The sequence below is a fragment of the Cydia amplana genome, chromosome 2 (genome assembly GCF_948474715.1).
Source record: "Cydia amplana chromosome 2, ilCydAmpl1.1, whole genome shotgun sequence".
In the NCBI taxonomy this organism is placed as follows: Eukaryota; Metazoa; Arthropoda; class Insecta; order Lepidoptera; family Tortricidae; genus Cydia; species Cydia amplana.
The window spans coordinates 9,215,708-9,237,036 of NC_086070.1; the positions used below are offsets into that span (position 1 = coordinate 9,215,708).

The window sequence follows — 21,329 nt, forward strand, 5'->3', positions numbered from 1 at the left end:
TTTTACAGAAGCAACGTTCTCATTTTCACAGAAAAAAGTAAAACCATTAAAAAGATTTGCTTGCCGCCTTTAAAAAAAAAAGAAGTGTTTTTTTCTGCTGAAAATACGCCAACGTATTTGAGACACCTAAATAGTCGCGGTACCAACATTATAATAATAAGTGCTGATCATCTGTTTGGCTGTTTAATGGACCTATGCCTTCATTTGATATGGCCATTTAAAGTTTAAAAAGTTTGGAACTCGTTAAATAATGGAATTTGTATGCAACATTGCAGTCCCGAAATCGAGACTGCAATGTTTTTAACTTTTAATTTTTTGAATGACCATAAACTACGCACTTCGCGACCTATTTTTTAACCGGCAACGTCGACTTTGCCGTCCATTTTTGAGAAAATAACTATTATGTTCCATACCCTGTAGAATGAACTCCCTGTCGAAGTTTAAAACATAAATGATGTTGACGTCGGTACCTAAATAAATGATGTATTATTTGTCCTAAACAGACTGGTAGCGAAAGTGGAACGGCGGACACTGGCGGCTCTCTTTCTCACTCAACGTCAAGCTTAGACCGGGATGATTCTGTACATCAGCACCAACAGGTAATCTTTATATTCTGAACGTCATTATTTTTAACTGACTTCTAAGGCTCTCTATTCGTAGGGATCTTTGATTCCCAATTTCTCGAAAACGCTGAACCGTTTTGGAAAATTATTTCTTGTTTGAAAATTTTAGGGTGGAATCACATCTGTCAGCATCGAGCCGCATTTTGTATATGAGAAATCGCTTAAACTTCACTTTTGGTCCCATTATCATTAGGTCATGATCTGATGAAGGGATCCTGGAAATATCGAGGGAACTGTTCAATTATGAAAACAATACGACACTCATATGGTATATCATTAGATTTGCAAACATTTCATTTAAACAAATTGTTTATAACTAGGAGCAGCAAATCGAAAAGGAGCTAGTTGAGTTTGAACACGAGAAACAAGTCGCAGAAATGAAGGAAAAGTCTACACCTGAAAAGGTAATTTTTTGTTTATTTTGGTTTAAAACGGTTTAAAAAAATTAAGAACATATTATTTTTCCTATCCGACTGGCACATTACTTAGGGTACTTACCTCATGTTATGTAGTATATATTTGTATGTATTTGTGTATTTATATTTCTTTGACATGCCTACCACGGTTACTACCACTTGACATGACGAAGTTATACCTAGTATCTGATATGTGCAAGGAGGGCTTGAATCTTCTCTATCTTTTAAATAGCCAGATACAAATCTATTTAGTTATGGAGTGTTTTTAATCGGTCTACTATCTAGATAGATCAATGTTTGGAGTAGTCTTAAAATGAACGGTGGCTTTCGGCTCACTCTACCTATAAAACTTATCACATTACCTCATCATCATGTATCACATTACCTAGGTGCTGGATATAGTCCACGCCGTAGAGAGCATGGCTCTGGAGCCGGCGCCGCCGATTTCGCCCGAGCCGCAACACAAAACCACCACTGTCGTCATGTCCAAACACACCCTTCAACCTCAGGTAAGAATAACCTTTCCGACTCGACCCTGATACAACGTCGTAGGCTCTTTTCAAATGGCAGGCTATCAAATATAGTCTACCTACTGATGTGCTAAGAAAATACTTCTAGTCTCTTTACAAAACTCCGTTCCTGTCTGTTACTATGAGGATATATCATATCGTATTTTTCAATGCTGCTCTGATCACCGCATTATAATAACGCCATTTGTTTTGAACATAATCCTGATTAACTCACATTTATAGACGGGTCTAACGCGAAATGTATTCAATTACCTTTATATACCGACGTTTCGACTAGAGCTCCCGATACACGTGTTACACGCTGACACGGGTACCCGTGTTCTTAAGCCCGGCGGTATTAAGAACCCGAACTACACGAACCCGCCCGGATTCGGAAACGTTTACCCGTGTACCCGTGTATTTCGTGTACCCGTGTACACGGGTACCCGTGTACACGGATCTTATTTACCCGCGGGTTCGACCCTTCACTCTCGTGTTGGGGAGATTCGTGCTTGAAGACATACGATTGAATTGGAAAATTGATTGGTAATGTCTAATAGGTAGGTAAGTACACTTTGTTTCAATAATTCATATTTTTAGCTTTACTCTAAATAATATTAAAATTAACAATAGGTATCTTAGTATCCGTTGATTTCATTGATAGCTCGTTTTCTTCATTGTAGTTTTTAGGGTTCCGTAGCCAAATGGCAAAAAACGGAACCCTCATAGATTCGTCATGTCTGTCTGTCTGTCCGTCTGTCCGTCTGTCTGTCCGTCCGTATGTCACAGCCACTTTTCTCCGAAACTATAAGAACTATACTGTTGAAACTTGGTGAGTAGATGTATTCTGTGAACCGCATTAAGATTTTCACACAAAAATAGAAAAAAAAACAAAAAATTTTTGGGGTTCCCCCATACTTCGAACTGAAACTCAAAAATTTTTTTTTCATCAAACCCATACGTGTGGGTTATCTATTGGATAGGTCTTCAAAAATGATATTGAGGTTTCTAATATAATTTTTTTCTAAACTGAATAGTTTGCGCGAGAGACACTTCCAAAGTGGTAAAATGTGTCCCCCCCCCCCTGTAACTTCTAAAATAAGAGAATGATAAAACTAAAAAAAATATATGATGTACATTACCATGTAAACTTCCACCGAAAATTGGTTTGAACGAGATCTAGTAAGTAGTTTTTTTTATACGTCATAAATCGCCTAAATACGGAACCCTTCATGGGCGAGTCCGACTCGCACTTGGCCGTTTTTTTGATAATGAAAGTAAACCTAAATGATAATCTAATACAAAAGTAGCTAGTTATGCTTACTGAAACTACCACGAACGGATATGTCATTATTTTCCTTTGTAGCGCGAGGGTGGGCAATTCTGATGCTTGAACAAACCAGTATAATAATACTATCAAGACCCGAGACATAAGTATAATAATACTAATAATATAGCCATTGATTTCCATGCAAATTTACATTTAGTCGTTTTTTCCTTTACATGGCCCCGCTTTGGGTAAAGGCCTCCTCCATTTGTTTCCTTTTTATTCTGTCTTGTGCTTTAAGCTTCCAGTCTCTACCAGCAATTCTTTGGATTTCGTCAATCCAGCGGTCTTTGGGTCTCCCTTTGCCTCTTTTTTTCCCGATAGGGCCCGCCCATTCAGTTACCCGTTTTGTCCCTCTTTTGTCTGTGATGCGAGCTACGTGTCTCGCCCATGTCCATTTCAGCTGTAGAGCGTGTTGTCCTGCGTCTATTAATTTAGTTTTCTCGCGCATGTTTTCGCTATTACATCTGTCACTGAGCTTAATGCCCAGGTTACTTCGTTCAATAGCTCGCTGATATGAACGTATTTTTGTTTTTATTATGTCCTTTGTGAAGAACCATGTTTGTGCACCGTAAGATAGACAAGGCAATAAGCACGCATCTCTGACCTTTTTACAAACATAAGTAGGTACTAGGTAACCTAAAAGCTCTCTTACATCGATTAGCGTGATCGATCAATTCGCCGCCGCTCCAGTGTATTTACAGTCGTGCTGATAAATAAACTGTGTTGTTTTATCCAAATGTTGAATAGCGTGAAGTAAATGTACAAGAATTCATACATACAGTACATCACAAAAAGGGATTAAGTATTTAAAAAAGCGCTGGTGGCCTAGCGGTAAGAGCGTGCGACTTGCAATCCGGAGGTCGCGGGTTCAAACCCCGGCTCGTACCAATGAGTTTTTCGGAACTTATGTACGAAATATCATTTGATATTTACCAGTCGCTTTTCGGTAAAGGAAAACATCGTGAGGAAACCGGACTAATCCCAATAAGGCCTAGTTTCCCCTTTGGGTTGGAAGGTCAGATGGCAGTCGCTTTCGTAAAAACTAGTGCCTACGTCAAATCATGGGATTAGTTGTCAAGCGGACCCCAGGCTCCCATGAGCCGTGGCAAAAAAATGCCGGGATAACGCGAGGAAGAAGAAGTATTTAAAATGGCCATATGCCACAATATACCGTGTTGTTTTACCAATATGAATTGGTGCTTTTGGTGTTATCTCTTTGTAACAAGCTTAACACGTCTGCAAAAAATACAACAACTAATCATTCAGGTAGAATTATCTCATTGTTTTGTTGCAACGCGGCACTAAAGAGCATTTTGCTAATGACAAAGACAGCAAGAAATGAATAATATCTGTGCCTAAGATTTATAAAGTATCTCATCACGTACGGTATGGTCTTTATTTTATCTATGCATGTTATTCTACGTCTACGACGATAAAGAACTAAACCGTAAGTACATGTTTTTTGTGTAGCTACCTAATTATTACTTGAATAACGAGTTATTTTGTATAGGGGCTGTTCATAAATTACGTTATCGATTTTTGACGTTTTTTGACCCCCCTCCCCCTAAAATCATCCAAAAATCATGCTTCGAATGACCCCGTTTCCTTCTACATCATCCGATGTCCAGACCCCCCCCCCCCAATTTGAAATGACGTAATTTATGAATATCCCCATATCTTAAATGATGACAAAGGCAATACAAAATTAATTAAATTAGTATAATACATATCAATAACATTGAAAATTCGATAAAACTGATCGGATTCGATTCCAGTCGGAGCTCCTGATCCTGAATCTTTGTTTTATTTAAAGCTCTATACATTACTTCAATCTCCGCTACACGCCAAGACGGGTTAGGCCCGCGTGTATTTATGTTCCGTTCACCGTGTACACGGGTACACGGGTACACGGGTACACGGATACACGGATCTTAATTACACGGGTACCCGACTACACGTGTAGAACGGGTCAGAAAACCGTGTACGTGTAGTTCGGAAACGGGTACCGAACACGTGTACACGAAACACGGACACGACCGCGAGCCCTAGTTTCGACACAGGTTTCACTGGTCATGGTCGCGGCCAACACCATGACCATGACCAGTGAAACCTGTGTCGAAACGTCGGTATATAAAGGTAATTGAATAAATTTCGCGTTAGACCCGTCTATAAATGTGAGTTAATATGTGTTCAAAACGCGAAGGTTTTAAATATTATATAATCCTGATTTCATGAAATGGCGAGTGAAAGTAAAAAATCATATGAATAAACTGGAGTGAGATTTCTCAGTGACCATCGTCATCTAGAACCATACGAGGGAACGCAATTTTGTGTGGAGACTGCCAATATTTATCCTGTATACTCTTATCTGCTACTGTTTAATTTCGGTGCTACATTATGCTCTCTCACTTTGGCACTTTTAAAGCTAATTTATAAAATAATGTTAACATCTTTCAATATCTGCTAGTAATTAAATTTCAAACGATAATTAATGTTTTTTTTAAATGACGATTTCGCTATAATTGGTTTAATTATATGCATGATATCTTAAAATCAGCATTTTGACAAAGTGTTTTTCTGAGCTTCATATTTCCTAATTACATACTATTTTAGGTTTAATTGCAGCATGATAGTTATCTGTAGCTTTATATTAACTAAATTCTGAGTGAAATTGACTTAATATTGGCACGATGAAACTTCCCTGATTGCAGTATGTATAATAGATAGCATGCACTTTGTATATTTGTAGTATAAACCTATTGCTTGCATGAAAATATACCTGATTTTATTATATGGATAATTGGAACGTATTTTCTACTTATAAGTACCTATCTTAATAACCTTATCTTCCAAAATAAATGTTTTAGTATATTTACGCAAAGCCTGGTATTATGTAGATTGATTAAAGTGGAAAGGTGGCACTTAAATATAACAGCTGTACCTTCGTTTAGACCAACTGTCTTTGTAGGCTCTCTGTTAAATGTAACTTTTAGTTCATCAGTATCGTCGACTAAGTGGCGAAATGATGTGCATGTAACTTTGGCTATCCTCAAAATCTTAAGGAGTAGTCCTTAAAAGTTATAAATTTGAAATAAAAGAACTATAGTTTGGTCTTTTTTTCTTCTTGAAAACCGATAAAGGGTGTCTGTCGTTTTAATTTAATGTAGCTTAGTTCAATGTCGTCGTGTGTTAGCTTAATGTAACAGTGACAATTGCGTCAAGCCAGTTTATTGACAAACAAATGTTACATCCATTGCAGAATGCAAACGCAGAGGAAATGGAGGGAGACACATAGTGCATCAATTTAACTTTTGTATAATTTGTAAAAAAAAAATATCAGTAATTAATTGAAACATGTCATACTATATGGTAAGAGGATGTTACTTTATTGAAAAAATTAAGTTAAATGGCATTTTTAGCCTGGGTTTCAGAGACTGCAAGCATTAAAGCAATTTGTCGATCGTATCGTCTCGATCCCATGTTATCTTCATTAATGCCAATTCAGAACTGTGTCTGTTCATATATGTATGTATATAATACATATACATGAATTAGGTAGGTACATGATATTGTCATGCTCTACAAAATTATCTTAACCATAATTAAAACGTAAATATTTTCGTATCCCAAATCCCAACGCACGCTTGAGAATTGGCGTACTATTACTGAAAGTAAACGAAAGTGCGGCAGTGTACATTAGCCCTTCTTATATATAATATATATATTCGTATAGTACATTTACCTGTTATTTCACTCTATTGAACCTCGTCTAACTGTGTAGTACTTACCTATTCGTATTACACGGATCGAAACAATTTTCAGTATAGGGCTCATGTGTGCTCCCGCATACAGCATACCCAATATTCCGAATTTAACTTTGTATAATGAATTTACCTGTATATAAACTAAATTTAACATTTTTATGAGAGAGGGAGTGTTTGTGGAGCAAAGTAAAGCTTTGATAATAATATTATTGATTACGAGATAGATAGATTAAATGCTTACCAGTCCTGTGTTGCGAGTGTATTCCCATTTGTCCCCGCCGGGCACAGATCGGAGTAGGTGCCTTCATATGAAACATTCCCATTTGTCCTCGTCTCATGTATGACGGCGGGAATCACGCGGGGCGGGGACAAATGGTAATTAAGACACCGTGTTGCGGTAAGCCACAGTACTTAAGGAATCAGTGACATGCTCCTAAATGGTATTATTTGTATATTGAATGTGGGATGATTTGTCATATTTTTGGGTGTTACTTTTTTGACGGACGGACGGAATGGTGTTACAGATCTGATGTTAAACATTTCAATAGGATATCTGTTGCGCCATGGTTCACGTTGTGTGTAAATGTACGATTATGTAGGTATCTAAATCGTGACAGTATATTTTAGTAAACTTTGCTCAAAAAACCGTAGAAAAATATCATTCAATTGAATTGATAAATAATTTCCATATTTAACTTCAAACACAGTTAGCAAAGTCGGGCAAAGTGTCTTGTGACAACTTCCAGAAACCGTCGTAAATATATAAATTATAATATACGTTGCTAGTACGTAACGATTTAGCTTGATTACTATTTTGGATTCCATATTTTAAAATATAAATTGAATGTTTTCCTTGACCGTTAGTATGCTTATATATGTTTAAGTAATTGTTATTGACGTGCGTACGTTAAATCCGTGAGTTCTTTGTATGTATTCTAAAGCATCATGTATTCCTATGTTGTTTTCTCAAACACAATTGAACTTCTGATAAACTGTACCTATGTGAATCTGTCAAATTTATGTATGTATAGCTCAGCAACCCGCCAAATAAATTGTATCATTCGACGCGCTCCTCCGGACATTATCTCTTGACATCTAACCAAAAATGTTTGTGACTACTTTATAAATGTTAACTGTTGTAGGTATTTACTGTGTAACCGTCTGACCAATTTTGATATCTGTTTATCCATAAAAACTTGTACTTTTCTGTAGTTACCTATTTGAACTCATACCTGTAGAAACCGAATATATACCTAGATTGGAAATGTTAACGTATTTAAGTCGGAGTTGTTATTTGCCATCATATCACGTCGTTTAGTTAAATTAAATAAGAGTTTTTAATGCTCCATACAAAACTTTATTTCCGAAGCGGCCTTGCAAATCGGGTAAATGTTTTTTTTTTAATTTGTGTACGTATGGAGGCAAGTATTTAGGGTTATTTTATCCATAATCCATAAGCTTCTCAATTAACATTATTCGGCCAAATGAACTATTAAAAACTGCCAATTACTTTACAATAACGTATTACATACACTTTTGAATATACATTTGACTTAAATAGTTTCTTTATAAATTTATTGTAATTGGCGTTATGTTTAAGCGTTGCATTAAATACACTATGTTTCAAAATTAAGTGTTATGTTTTAATCAATTTGTTTTAGTTAAGCCTGTTTTAATTACAGACATTTATTTTGGAAGATTTTACGTTCGTTTAGTCTAAGCTTACGTTCAGTTCGGCTCGATCTTGCAGTTTTCTGTCGCAAGCTATGTTTTCGTGCAAGCGGCTTCGCTATTCGAATAACTCGATCGGCTCAAGCATAATTATTATCTGGTGGCTAGTTTAGCCGCCTTTATTGGTGCGGTGTAGTTCAAAAATGTTGGTTTGGTCAGTCGTCTAGTTTGCAAGCGGCGCCGCCGTCACCCCTAGCGGTGTTCACACAACAGAAGCTGAAGTCGCCTACGCCTTCGGCTGCTCCCGTGCCTGAGGACGAGGGTACCGCAGTGGATCTCCCGCCGCCGCCGCCGCCGCCAGTCGCGCACCCAGCGCCCCTGCAGCGGCCGCAGCACAACCCACCCCCGCCTCCCGTCAAACCGAAGCCTCAAGTGCCACGCAAACCGCAAATGAAGCGAGTTAGTTTCACTGAACAGCCACACGACGATCACGAACGACACACTATATATAATACCGATGCGAAAAGTTTAACTCGACCCATACTGCATGAGGCGGAGCATGTTTCTGGCCCGAATATGCCTGGAACGGTTGACACTAACGATGCATGCGCGGGAACACATAGATCTTTTCTAAAACCGAAACAGAGAGAAGTCTCTTCGCCGCTCCCAAACATGAGTCCCGTTCTTTCCGGTGATGTCATCATCCCTCCTCCGCCTTTGTTCGATACGAATGTAAGTGATAGTATCATACTTAGCGAAAACGAGTACGAATCGAGTCTACCGCCCATCACCGTCGTCCCCGACAGAATTGTTCTGCCGGAGACGCACGTGGCCGAAACAACCATGCAGTCTACCGACTCGACCAATTCACCAGAATCTGAAATCCCTCCCCCCGTCAATTACAACGCTCACCCTGTGTTGGCATCTCAACCCATTTCAATAAACCCTCCGTCCCGAGTAGCCATAATTTCAGAAGTGCCTTCACAACAAGTCTTCCGAACGCCAAAGTTTTCCTCCGTTAGCAGTGATGAGTATTACAAAGAATTATCTGTAAGTCCTGGTAAGGAACCCGATCCACCCGAATTGCTACACGTGCAATATAAAACGCTGCCTACAATTTCTCACATACCAAATTCACCATGCAGTTTGCACCCTGACGAAACTTATTCAGATGACGTACCTACCCATATACCGACACATTATTCGCTCAGAGATTTGCGGGCTAGAAGTCTCTCACCAAAAATGGTACATTCGTCAACCTACCCACCTATTAATCCGTACCCATCTTTGACGACGGTGGCGGGCACTTACAATCCCTATACTTGCACTCATCAAATGTGCTTTTCCAACCCAAATAGGCTCTCTAGCCTCGAGCCACAAGTCTCGCCGTCATTTATTAGTAATTTAGGAAACGACATAAATGCGAACGTTACTCAACCAGTTCCCATCATTTTACACGAAGTGCCTAAAAGTGTTCAGTCGGAGAGAAGAGTCCGTTTCGGCGAAGTGACGACTGCTCCTGAGCCCGACACGTTGTCGAACAGTTCGGAAAACTTGAGGGCAGGGAGCTCCTCGCCCGGCCCTGACCCGAAACCCGCATGGAGCAGCAAAATCAAAGCCTTCGCCATCGGCGAGGTAATCACCACTGATCGCCATTTTATCCATCACACGGCTTCTTTTGATTGTGTTCGTCGACAACCCTCTCCCACCCACTTGATCAAACATTTTCATCTACACTCATCCCCACGTACCTACCCGATTTATGTTACTTACTCGATCGATACTGTTTAACTTATATTAACTTACAATTTAACTTATTTTGCATGTTATATTTTATTTACCTTTCATCAAGTTAGAATTATATATTTTATTAACATGTTTGCCTTGGTTTTAACAACAGTTTACTGACTGCATGGGTGTGAAAAGCCTGGAAAAGGGTTATGCAATGGCTTGTACATATCATGAGCTTATTATACTCACTAACTGTATTCACTTTTGTCGACAATATGATACGCTGCCGTGCTGACTGTCGACTATCTGTTCGCAGGCTTCCCCTCCTCATTCTGGTAATTTTGTGAAAGCTTCTGTCAGTGACAAGAAGAAGTTCTTTGAGAGCGCGATGGAAGAAAGTCACAAAGCATCACCTAAACCAGGTAAATACCGCAGATCAATTAAATAATATGATATCCGTTTGGAAGTGTACAACTTGTATTTTTGAAGAGAAAACTTCTTTAGCGGCGCTGGGCACTTTTGAGGTGGTGAAAAAATGATAAACTCGAGACAGCGTAAGGCGATCACGTGACCGTAAGGGGCGTAAGGCGATCACGTGACCGTAAGCCCCGTAAGGTGGCCACTCATAATTTAAATGGCATTTAAATCAATAAAGAAAAACTCAATGTTATTTGACATTTATGTTGCGGACTCCTTTTCAAAACTCTTTACCTATGTTCAAATAATTTGACGTTGTCATGGCAGTATGTAAATAAACATGTCAATGAAAAAGTGTGATCTTATTTGAGAATGATAATATATAATAAATAAATAGAATACCTCCGCTAAACGTATGTATCGTGTTACCGGGCGCCGGTAACATAGTGAGGTGAGTTTTCACTTCTATCGGCACTCCAGGAGTGCAACCGTTACTGCTTGTTTTTAAATATCTTGTTACTTTGTTATAAACAGAGAAAGTTTTCACGTTTCTATCGGCGGATGAGGTGGAGAAATTGAAGCAAGAAGAGGAAAGGAAGATGGCGTCGCTGTCGCGAGCTGAACTCCGCTCGTGGTCCCCCGGGGAGGACCGGCACAGCGGATACAGCTCGCACTCGGACGACGAGCCCTGTGAGAACGGACACAGGTTAGCACCAGTTATACTTAGGGCATACTGAAAATTCCTGGACTGGCGACTTAGAAAAAATAAGTCTTTTCATACATCAGAATCCAGAAACTTTCAGTATGGCCCACGTACCTACCTAGGGTTGCAAATAGAAAAATAACCAAATGTTTTTTTTTTTGAAAAAAAAACATGAAAAAAAACCTGGCACCATGGTTTTTTTTCTAAATTAGGTTTTTTTTTTCAGATGAACTAAAATATGCCACAATAACGGTTTTTCGTGATTTATTTATATAAGTAACTAAAAACTAAGTACATTAAAGTAAGTATGTCAGCAAGTACTATCCGGAATCCCTGAATTCCCCGATGCGGCGACGAGAGGCGTTAGTGTTGCCAACAGTAAATTGCGATAACTACCACTACAGATTTCATTTATGTTGTTATTAATCAAAGTTGTTAAATTAAATTAATGGTTAACATAAAGTCTAAAACAAGTAAAACAACCGTATAAAAGTATTAACTGCCTTGCAAATTTTGGGTTTTCATACTTTTGAAAAAAAACGTACCCCAGAAAAAAAACGTTTTTTTTTTCACGGGATTTTTTCATGTGTTTTTTTTTTCAAGTCAGAAAAAAACCGTTTTTTTACAACCCTATACCTACCCCCAGAAGATGTCCTATCTGTGTCAACAGACGAGCTGTAACCTATACAAGAACGCGTGACCCGCTCACTAGAAAATATGGAAAAAGCTACACTACAATAACAGGCCTTCGCCCGCGATTTCGTCCTTTTAATCCGTAAAAAGTCCTTTCTTAGTGCACCTCTAAAAATTAGAAGCTAAGACTCGTACCCGAAAATTTATAATAATAAAGTATTTATAAAGCAGTGGTATAAATATTAATTGTGCATGTAAGCTTCTTCCTCTTGCGTGGCTGCCTTGAACCTAAAGTCATTTCGCGGATTCATTCAATTAATCTTGGCAGCAAACAATATCGGTTTCCTGGCAAGCTAAGCATGCGGCGACCGCATTAGGTAAAGAAAGTAGTATAATTGCTGTATTTTACTTTAAAGAATTTGCATTTAACGCAAAAAAATTACGTTGAGTCATTTCTACAAATTGAAAGGTAATGATAGGTTTTTTTTTTTGTAATACTTAGGTTCTGTTTATCTGGGAATCAAACTTTAGGATAACATGTTAAATGCTTTTCAGAAAAAAAATAAGGACAACTCAAATCCGTAATGCTTTGCCGAAACAGCAGCGGTGAGTGGTGACTCCTATAGTAGATCCGTCATGTATTGTCCTATACTGTCACTTCTCGTGCATCCGTTTCATTAGCGCGTTCAAGTTACCGCTCTCCTAGCAAGCTTCACAAGTGTTAAGGTCCATACCACCTCCTATACCAAAACATTTCATTCAAACATCTATGCTCCATTTAATGTGTAAGGTACCTACCGTAGTAAACTGCATCTACCGTAGTAGTATTTGTCCAGCCCTAGTAGCACGGTCGCATTTTTATCATTTATCACCATGCCTGTCACGTTCTAACAAGTATGTAAGAGCGAAAGTGACGGGCTTAGTGATAGTGGATAAAAATGGAACCGTGCTGAGCCCGCTGTTATCATAATTCAACAGCTGAATATTGCGGTACCTTAATACAACAAGCATCTTTAAACTTAACTCCTCTAATATTGGGCCCACATTGTGCCAGGTGGCGCAACAACTCAAGAAACGCTAGAAACGAATCCAGGGTTCAATATATGTAATATATTTTTCACCTCAGCAGCTCGAACAAGGGTACTTTGCTACTTAAAAACAGTGAACAAAATCGCATTTTGCTCACTGTTTTTAAGTAGCAAAGTACCCTTTTTCGAGCTGCTGAGGTGAAAACTTAATTATTGGTATATCTTAAGAAAACATGAGTGAATAGAGGTAAGTGATGAAGAAGGAATACATTTTTCGGGTTCTCTAAAATGTTCTCACTGCTGAGGTGAAAAGTTTTGTGAACTACACGAGATCAAAGTTATTTACATCTCGTGCGCTTTTGAGTCCCTTACTACGCTCAAGTATAGAATCTTTCGCTTGCACGGGACTCAAAATAAGCACTCGAAGAAATATCAAACTTTGATCTCTCGTTGTACAAATAACTAATAAATTAAATATGCATACAATGTTTCACAGTGTATCGACGGGCGGCGTGAGTCCGTCGGCGAAGTCGCGCAGACGCGCGGGCGGCGCGGACGGCGAGGACGCCGCCGCACGCGCGGCTAAACGCGCCGCGTGGCGAGCAGCCAGGCTACGCTCACTGGAGCAGGTAACATTCGTATTTTAGATGATAAAAAACCGGCCAAGTGCGAGTCGGACTCGCGCACAGAGGGTTCCGCACCATCAACAAAAAACAAGCAAAAAAACGGTCACCCATCCAAGTACTGACCCCGCCCGACGTTGCTTAACTTCGGTCAAAAATCACGTTTGTTGTATGGGAGCCCCACTAAAATCTTTATTTTATTCTGTTTTTAGTATTTGTTGTTATAGCGGCAACAGAAATACATCATCTGTGAAAATTTCAACTGTCTAGCTATCACGGTTCGTGAGATACAGCCTGGTGACAGACGGACGGACGGACGGACGGACGGACAGCGGAGTCTTAGTAATAGGGTCCCGTTTTTACCCTTTGGGTACGGAACCCTAATAATACGACATTTTAACTGCTCGTTAAATAAAATAAATAATAATAAAACGTTTATTCAGAGATCTTGCTTACAACTAATTACATATATTCTTCTGCCAAACCACAGAGTGGTTTGTTGGCAGACGAGGCTCCTTTATGTATAATCATGCAAGGTAGGTAGTTCATCTGATATGGTCCCCAAATACCTACGACGTATAAGCATACCATGTAACCGACATTGTTTGCATGCAAAAACCGATCTAGTATAATGTTTGGAATTTGCATTTTACATACTATACCTACACGTTGAGCATTTTTATTTATTTATTGAATAAACAAATAAGTTACAATATAATATTAATATACAAGACCCATCGTAGGCAAACCCTTTTTTGTGCCTATTATCTATTTCAAATAGGCCACTGACATTTGTTTGATTTGTTTCTTAGGAGTCACGAAGCAATTTGGAATGGATGAAATATATATATTTTAAACAAAAATTATTATACCTAGAACTTTTTCTAGCAAAATCGAGAACTTGACAAAATAAAATATCTGCCGCGAAATACACGTAGTCTATCTTCATCAATTATTTGCCATTTTTATATTCAGGTACTTACTATATGTATAAACAGAGGAAATGTATATGTGGATTTGCATTTGATTTCTATTCTTGTGAGTTGCAACTCCTTAAATTTTTTTTTGTAAGTATATTTATATTTGACTTGCTTTCCTTATCTATAACAGGTTTGTTGATGTTTCGTTTTATCAATTCCTCGTTTTTGGTAGAAGAGGATCTAGGTATAAAACAAAATCTTGCATTCTAGGAACCAATTTGTCTGAAACTTACTGATATACTTAATTAACCAGTGAACATTTCTTTTCAGGAAGCGATTGAATCACAAAAAGTAATAAAAAGCATGGTCGGTCCTGCCTCCGAAATCATTGGAGAGGTTCCTTCGAGAGAAAAGTCTCCGTCCGAGGTAATTATCATCAAATTTTTACTTTCTGTTGTGTAACTGTTGTCCTATTAATATTAAATGCATCGTCAACATCAACATGAAACATAACTATAACCTTACCAAAAATACTTAAATTTCTGACTAAGAGCTCTTACGACTTCAACTACATATAATGTTGTTCACTGTTCAGGTATTTTTGTTGTATTGTATATTTTTTTGATGTTGGTTGTGCTCACAAAACCAAAATGACCTGGTGGAAAGAACGATTAAGAAGTATCTCGATAATTTATTAGCAGTTGTGCAACCAATTTTATATGTGGTTATTCAATGGAATATGTTATCATAATCTTTCTTTCCAGAATTAATTTCGAATGTGTTGTAATTGTAATGTAATCCAAATAATTGTTTGTCCGTAACCTTTAACATCCAAATGTTTATTAACACTAATGATTTGCTGGTGTTTCATAGACGAATGCTTATCGTTTGAATGAATAACCATCCATTCCTTTCAGAATGAAATCCATTATAAACATTGAGTCATTAGCAAGCATTATACAAATTAAAATAAGTTTACACACATTCACCTCCTTCATGAAATTCCAATTGCTATGTGCCAAATAGTAAAACAGTAATCTAATCTACTTAATAACTTGAAATAAGTAACATTTTGTGATCGTATTTTAATGTGGGTGGGAATTAATGTGTCGCTTCGCTGGCAATGTGGTCCGTTCTTCTGGGATGTGTATGTCAAAATTGGCTTTACAAATTATAGAAATGGCCCCTGCCACGTATCGCGTTACGTACAAAACCGGGGCAGATACTTGCCGTGAAGGAGAAGGAAAAACTGTTAGACGAGCGCATTACCTTCCGCTCGGAGGAATACGTGTGCCCGGCGACCGGCGAGACTAAAGTGCGAACCGTCGAGTACATTGAGAAAGTCATTGAGAAAGAGGTACGGTGTCGTCGCGAACTGTACATTCCGCTACACTAAGTATACAAGACGCTGTACACAAGCAACGCCGTATTTTGCGTGTATTGGTTTTTTTATTATTATATCTGTTTTGTATATCTTAAACGCTTAGCTTTCTACGTGCAATTATAAGAGAAATGACGCGACGTGACCCTGACTTTGACTACAACAGATTTACTGAAGACGTATTACTGAAAACGAACGATTTAGAGGACTGACAGACGATCGTGTATTAAACACCTGATAATTGTAAATCTAATGGGGCGGTAATTTGTATAGTAAACGCACACTTCGCACTCGTGAAACACCATAACTGGAACCTAGAGATCCGTAGATAGACACGTTAACAAAACTCACAATAGAAGTTAATCTGATGTGGTTATAGCAGGCTTCGTCCATATGTCCTTGGCTTCTAGTGTAAACCTGCTATACTTTGCATTTCTGTAGGCTAATACATATTACAAATGTATAGTTTTTTAATTGGTCAAATTCAAATTATTTGGCATGCTTACATAAGCCATCGATATACGTACATTATATAAGTAATAATATGATGAACACTTATTTTTGTGATTGTTTTTAAGCATAACTTATGATGTGTATATTCAAATCTATATTTGTTTAATTGGATTTACTTATATGTATTTTACTTCATATAGCGTGAGTCTTTGTAGAATCGTTTGTGTTTATGTGACTAATAACGCACTGTGGTGGTGCTAGGTGGGTCAAGTGTTAAAATGTTGTACACGACTTTGCTGTTGAACAATAGCAATAACCTTGTGCAGACCATTTGGAACACTTTCTTCGCTTTGCAACTGTTGGCGTTGACAGTGCCTACGTGAAAGACTCGCGCTACATGAAATATACTTTACATGTTTTCCACTTGTCCTGCATGATATTTCAGCATGGCATGATAACATATTGATGTATGTTTTACCAGGCGATACCTGGATTCTAGTCACGGAATCATCACCCCGATCAATGGTTTGTTGTGTTCTATAAGATTTTAGTTTAGTCTGGTATGGCGGCTTGGGAATGCTGGTTAATTAGCTTATTGTTTCTACTCTAGACAAAACCCACATATATTTTGTAGGTAAATTATATAACTTAGAAAATATGTAAGACGTGCATACGTGGTCTATACTCTATATTAGAAACAATGTACCTGGTTTGCCTCTGGCAATAATAAAAATAAATCGCATGTCGTTTTGTGTTGTTTGATGTTGTCTAAACATGTTACACAAGTTAGGTATGCACTTCCTCATTTTATTACTGATGTCATCGATTCATGTTTCATCCAAATTCAATGGTCATTATTATCGCCCTTAACATAGAATATTAGTGAGAGTCAGGATGGCGGGTGTATGTAAACAAAAATAAACAAAAAGTATACCATATTTTAGTACCTAATTTGTACTATTTGGTACCTCATATAAAAAAATTAGTACCTCACGGTATTTAAAGTTATCAGCAAAAAACGTTACACCCGCCAACCTGACAGTCAGAATGGCGGGTGTATTTTATTACGCTATGATCCCGCGATTATTGATAAATTCTATAAAAGCCAAATTTTAGTACCTTTTTAGTACTTTCATATTCAATTATAAATTGAGCCATTTTATTTGTGGTTTCCGAGTTATACTCATTTTACATTTTGCATTGCTATTAAAAAAATTCAGGCGCTTTAATTTTTCACCGTATTGATATCGTTTTTAAGAAAAAACGCTACGCTACAACTATTTTTATTACGCCAGGATTTAGTACCTTTCATGATTAATCTGTTACCCTTTCACGGGTAATCTGTTAGGTTCAATTAACTATGAAAATTACGTCTTACAAATGGCCAGGCGCCATGTCAAAGGATTCTTCCTAAGAAGAAATTCCGCTCTTCGTTGTGCATGTAATTGTGTACATAATACCTACTCTTAAGTAGGTACATGGTGATTAATCAAATAAGAAGAGTGGAGATCGAGGGGGGAGGCCTTTGCCCAGCAGTGGGACACTGTAATTGTATAGGCTTATAATAATAAAAATAATAGGCCCATCTAGTGCGCGGCAAGTCCCCACCTGCCTCGATAACTTGTGAACACATTGTTATGGCAGGTGTCCGTACGTCTTTGTAATAACCCAGTCTCATAGTCCACCCAAACTTCAATCCATAGATCGGTATACTGTTCTCTTTTTCTACAATAGTCCCAATGCCTCTGTCTATTGTTGCACCTGTGAACGGGTTCCAGCAGGCGTTCTATATGACATAAAAGCTCTCCAAGGGGCCTCTACGTGTTGGATCTGTGTCCCCACGCAAGCCTATCAAAAAACCGGGATTATAGGCCCGTGATATCCAAGGAGATACAAAAATAATAATATTTATAATAATACACTAACTATCCGTCCTGAGCAATTTCTATTTCGTTAATGTCTGCCCTATTATTGGGCACATTAATGTGCAATTGTTTTACAAGGGGCAAAGTTGTTGTTTAATATCCTCGTGCTAATATTGATACACGAGTAAGTGAAAGTTTCAAAAATAGAACCATGAGCGTAGCGCGTGGTTCTAAAGTACAGGAATCTTGAAAGTTGCGAGGGTTTCAACTACAACGCATGAGGCTTAAAAAAACTTTGCTACCAAATGAAACACAATTTCTTTCCACACCAACGCGAGGAAAATACTTAAACAATTTGAAATCAAATTAAATAAACGAATGCTGTAATTATTAGTGGCTTTTGTTCACTAAGTATTATACATTAATTAAATTTACAGAAATAGGCATGCACGTCATGCTCGGCGTTTTGGCACTTTTATATGCAATTATGATTATGGTAAGTCAGGATTATGATAATCATATTGATCATATGACCAGTCGATAGAGTCTGTGCAGAAGAGTCGTGGAATGTAAGGCATATTTATACGAGTATAAATATTTTTTTCATTTTTATTTTCAAGGCAGCCCATACATTTCACGACTCTTCTCTTTCCGCACAGACTCTATTAATCTTTACAAGAAATTATAATTTTCACACTCGACTTAAAATAATAATTATTGTTGAACTTTTTTAAGGATGCACATGTTTAGCGGTATTTTTTTAACACCATTTCATGATAAAAACAAAGGTGTGTTACTAGTAGATTGTTAACCAAGGGATGAAAGGCACTCATTTCTGCCGAGGTAGTTTGGTGCTCGAACGCAGTGAGAGCGCCAATAGTCCGAGGCTGATATGATGCCTTTCACTCGAGTTAAACACTCTACTTTTCATTTCGAATACGAGGAAAGTAAAATACGTGTTTTATTAATACGTAGTGCAGAAACGTATCATCAACACCTTTTAGAACAACATTCTATCAGAGCATAAGAAATATATTTCCATCCATTTTGATCCTGATTTCGGTTTTAAGTTTCGTTATTTAGATTTACTTATTTCCATCCGCTCTAAAGGAAAATTAAAGACACAAAAGGCACTAATAGGGTTCAGTAATGAAATTTATAATGGTACATTACGAAAATCTTGCACAAACACGGCTTGCACGTTTTTATTTAGATAAAATAACGACATTTGAAAAAGTAGTCGATATAAAACAGTCAAACACCGATAGGTTATTAATCTAATATCTATACTTAATATACCTCCCTGGCAACGGAAATGCACTTATTTTTTGGCCCACCTGTATACCTAGCTAGTGTGAATCATTAAGTTGACGAAGAAGAAAGTTTGTCAAGGAAATGCTTGCGCAGCATAGGTACGCTTGAATGTGAATTTGGTCTGCGCTTACCTGATAGAGAGTGGGAGAACGTTCCAAAGTCTGATAGCCTATGCCTGTACATGTACCTACATACTATGCCTTAAACAGTTTTTTGAAAAAAAAAACACTATAGCCTAGTTCGGACTATATTAGTCGAGTGGCGAGTATTTTAGTTGACTAAAATCGGTCAGCTAAACTAAAATCGTTCGCACTACAGATGAGGCCACAATGAAGAGCGGAATTTCTTAGATTCTTCCTAAGAAATTCCGCTCTCGCGCCTTTGACATGGCGCCTGGCCATTTGTAAGACGTAATTTTCATAGTTAATTGAACCTAACAGATTAACCGTGAAAGGGTAACAGATTAATCATGAAAGGTACTAAATCCTGGCGTAATAAAAATAGTTGTAGCGTAGCGTTTTTTCTTAAAAACGATATCGATACGGTGAAAAATTAAAGCGCCTGAATTTTTTTAATAGCAATGCAAAGTGTAAAATGAGTATAACTCGGAAACCACAAATAAAATGGCTCAATTTATAATTGAATATGAAAGTACTAAAAAGGTACTAAAATTTGGCTTTTATAGAATTTATCAATAATCGCGGGATCATAGCGTAATAAAATACACCCGCCATTCTGACTGTCAGGTTGGCGGGTGTAACGTTTTTTGCTGATAACTTTAAATACCGTGAGGTACTAATTTTTTTATATGAGGTACCAAATAGTACAAATTAGGTACTAAAATATGGTATGCTTTTTGTTTAATTTTATTTACATACACCCGCCATTCTGACTCTCACGAATATTAGATAATTTTCTAAAACAATTGTGACTTGTTACCAAAATAAATACAGTAGTGTCATTTGTATTTAATCCTTTTTTGCTATTAAACTACTGCTTTACAAGGCACATGATAGCATTTTCATCAGATTCCAACTAATCAGAGATTCGATCATAGTAGCTAACAAGCACCGCTATCATTTTCATCCGGCATTTCAGTAGAATAATGTAAAATAATTGACAGGTGGAGACGACACAGGAGAAGATAATATCGTTGGAATTGACTAGTCCCAGCAGCGAGACGGCGCCAAGCGACGTGGGAGCGGACATGAACCTGGGCGACGGCGACGGGTCGCTGCAGCCCGACATCGTGCAGGTCGTCAACCCGCTGCTCGACGGAGGCGCCGGCCGCGTCACCGCCATCCCCGTCGGGCCCGCGCACCGACTCACCTACACCGAGACCGACCAGTAGACCCCCCCCCCCCCCCCCTATCACATATCACAAGCGAGGCGAAGCGAACCACGAACATTTTTTATTTATTTCACACGACTCGACTCCCGGTCGACCGGCCGGTGTAGATTTCTTCAAACGAACGAACGGATTATGATTATTGATTACTATGACGCGCGAGTTTCCATCCTAGCTTTGTATTGTAACTGTGATAATAAGTTAAATATTCCACCGACTTCTTATATAGAGGGGCTCCTTGAAGAAATCGACCGGCGTCGCTTATTCGGATCACAATTTTTATTTTTTTATTTTATTTTTGTGACGGAGATTGCTAGACGTATAGTTTATGGTAGGTATCATTTTATTTGATATAGTTATATACTTTGAATACTTTATGTATTTTATATTGATAATTTTCATTCCGTGCAAGTTTTTAATGTTTGACTTCTTGTAAACGCTATTAGGTATTTATTTTTATGTTGAACTGTACCTGTTAAGTGGTATTTGTTAGGGTACGTGGTTGGATGCGTTCGAGCGGCATACCTGCTCAGATCACGCCATTATGGCAACACGACTGAACATATCTAAGGACCTGTATGTATTACATTACCGACCCGT

The 21,329-nt window shown here is 38.0% G+C and overlaps 1 protein-coding gene across 1 annotated transcript in view; it reads left to right on the plus strand.

The window, feature by feature from the left end:
- The window catches only part of LOC134658697 (protein lap4), a 122,471-nt gene extending 101,710 nt beyond the window's left edge, over positions 1-20,761 (plus strand). The window contains exons 27-36 of the mRNA XM_063514352.1: positions 504-599; positions 944-1,027; positions 1,429-1,548; positions 8,533-9,948; positions 10,361-10,466; positions 10,996-11,167; positions 13,322-13,454; positions 14,699-14,794; positions 15,546-15,725; positions 20,505-20,761. Of these exons, the coding sequence (XP_063370422.1) occupies positions 504-599; positions 944-1,027; positions 1,429-1,548; positions 8,533-9,948; positions 10,361-10,466; positions 10,996-11,167; positions 13,322-13,454; positions 14,699-14,794; positions 15,546-15,725; positions 20,505-20,732 (2,631 nt within the window). The 3' untranslated portion in view covers positions 20,733-20,761. The remainder of the gene's footprint in view (positions 1-503; positions 600-943; positions 1,028-1,428; positions 1,549-8,532; positions 9,949-10,360; positions 10,467-10,995; positions 11,168-13,321; positions 13,455-14,698; positions 14,795-15,545; positions 15,726-20,504) is intronic.
- Positions 20,762-21,329: the final 568 nt, after the last annotated feature.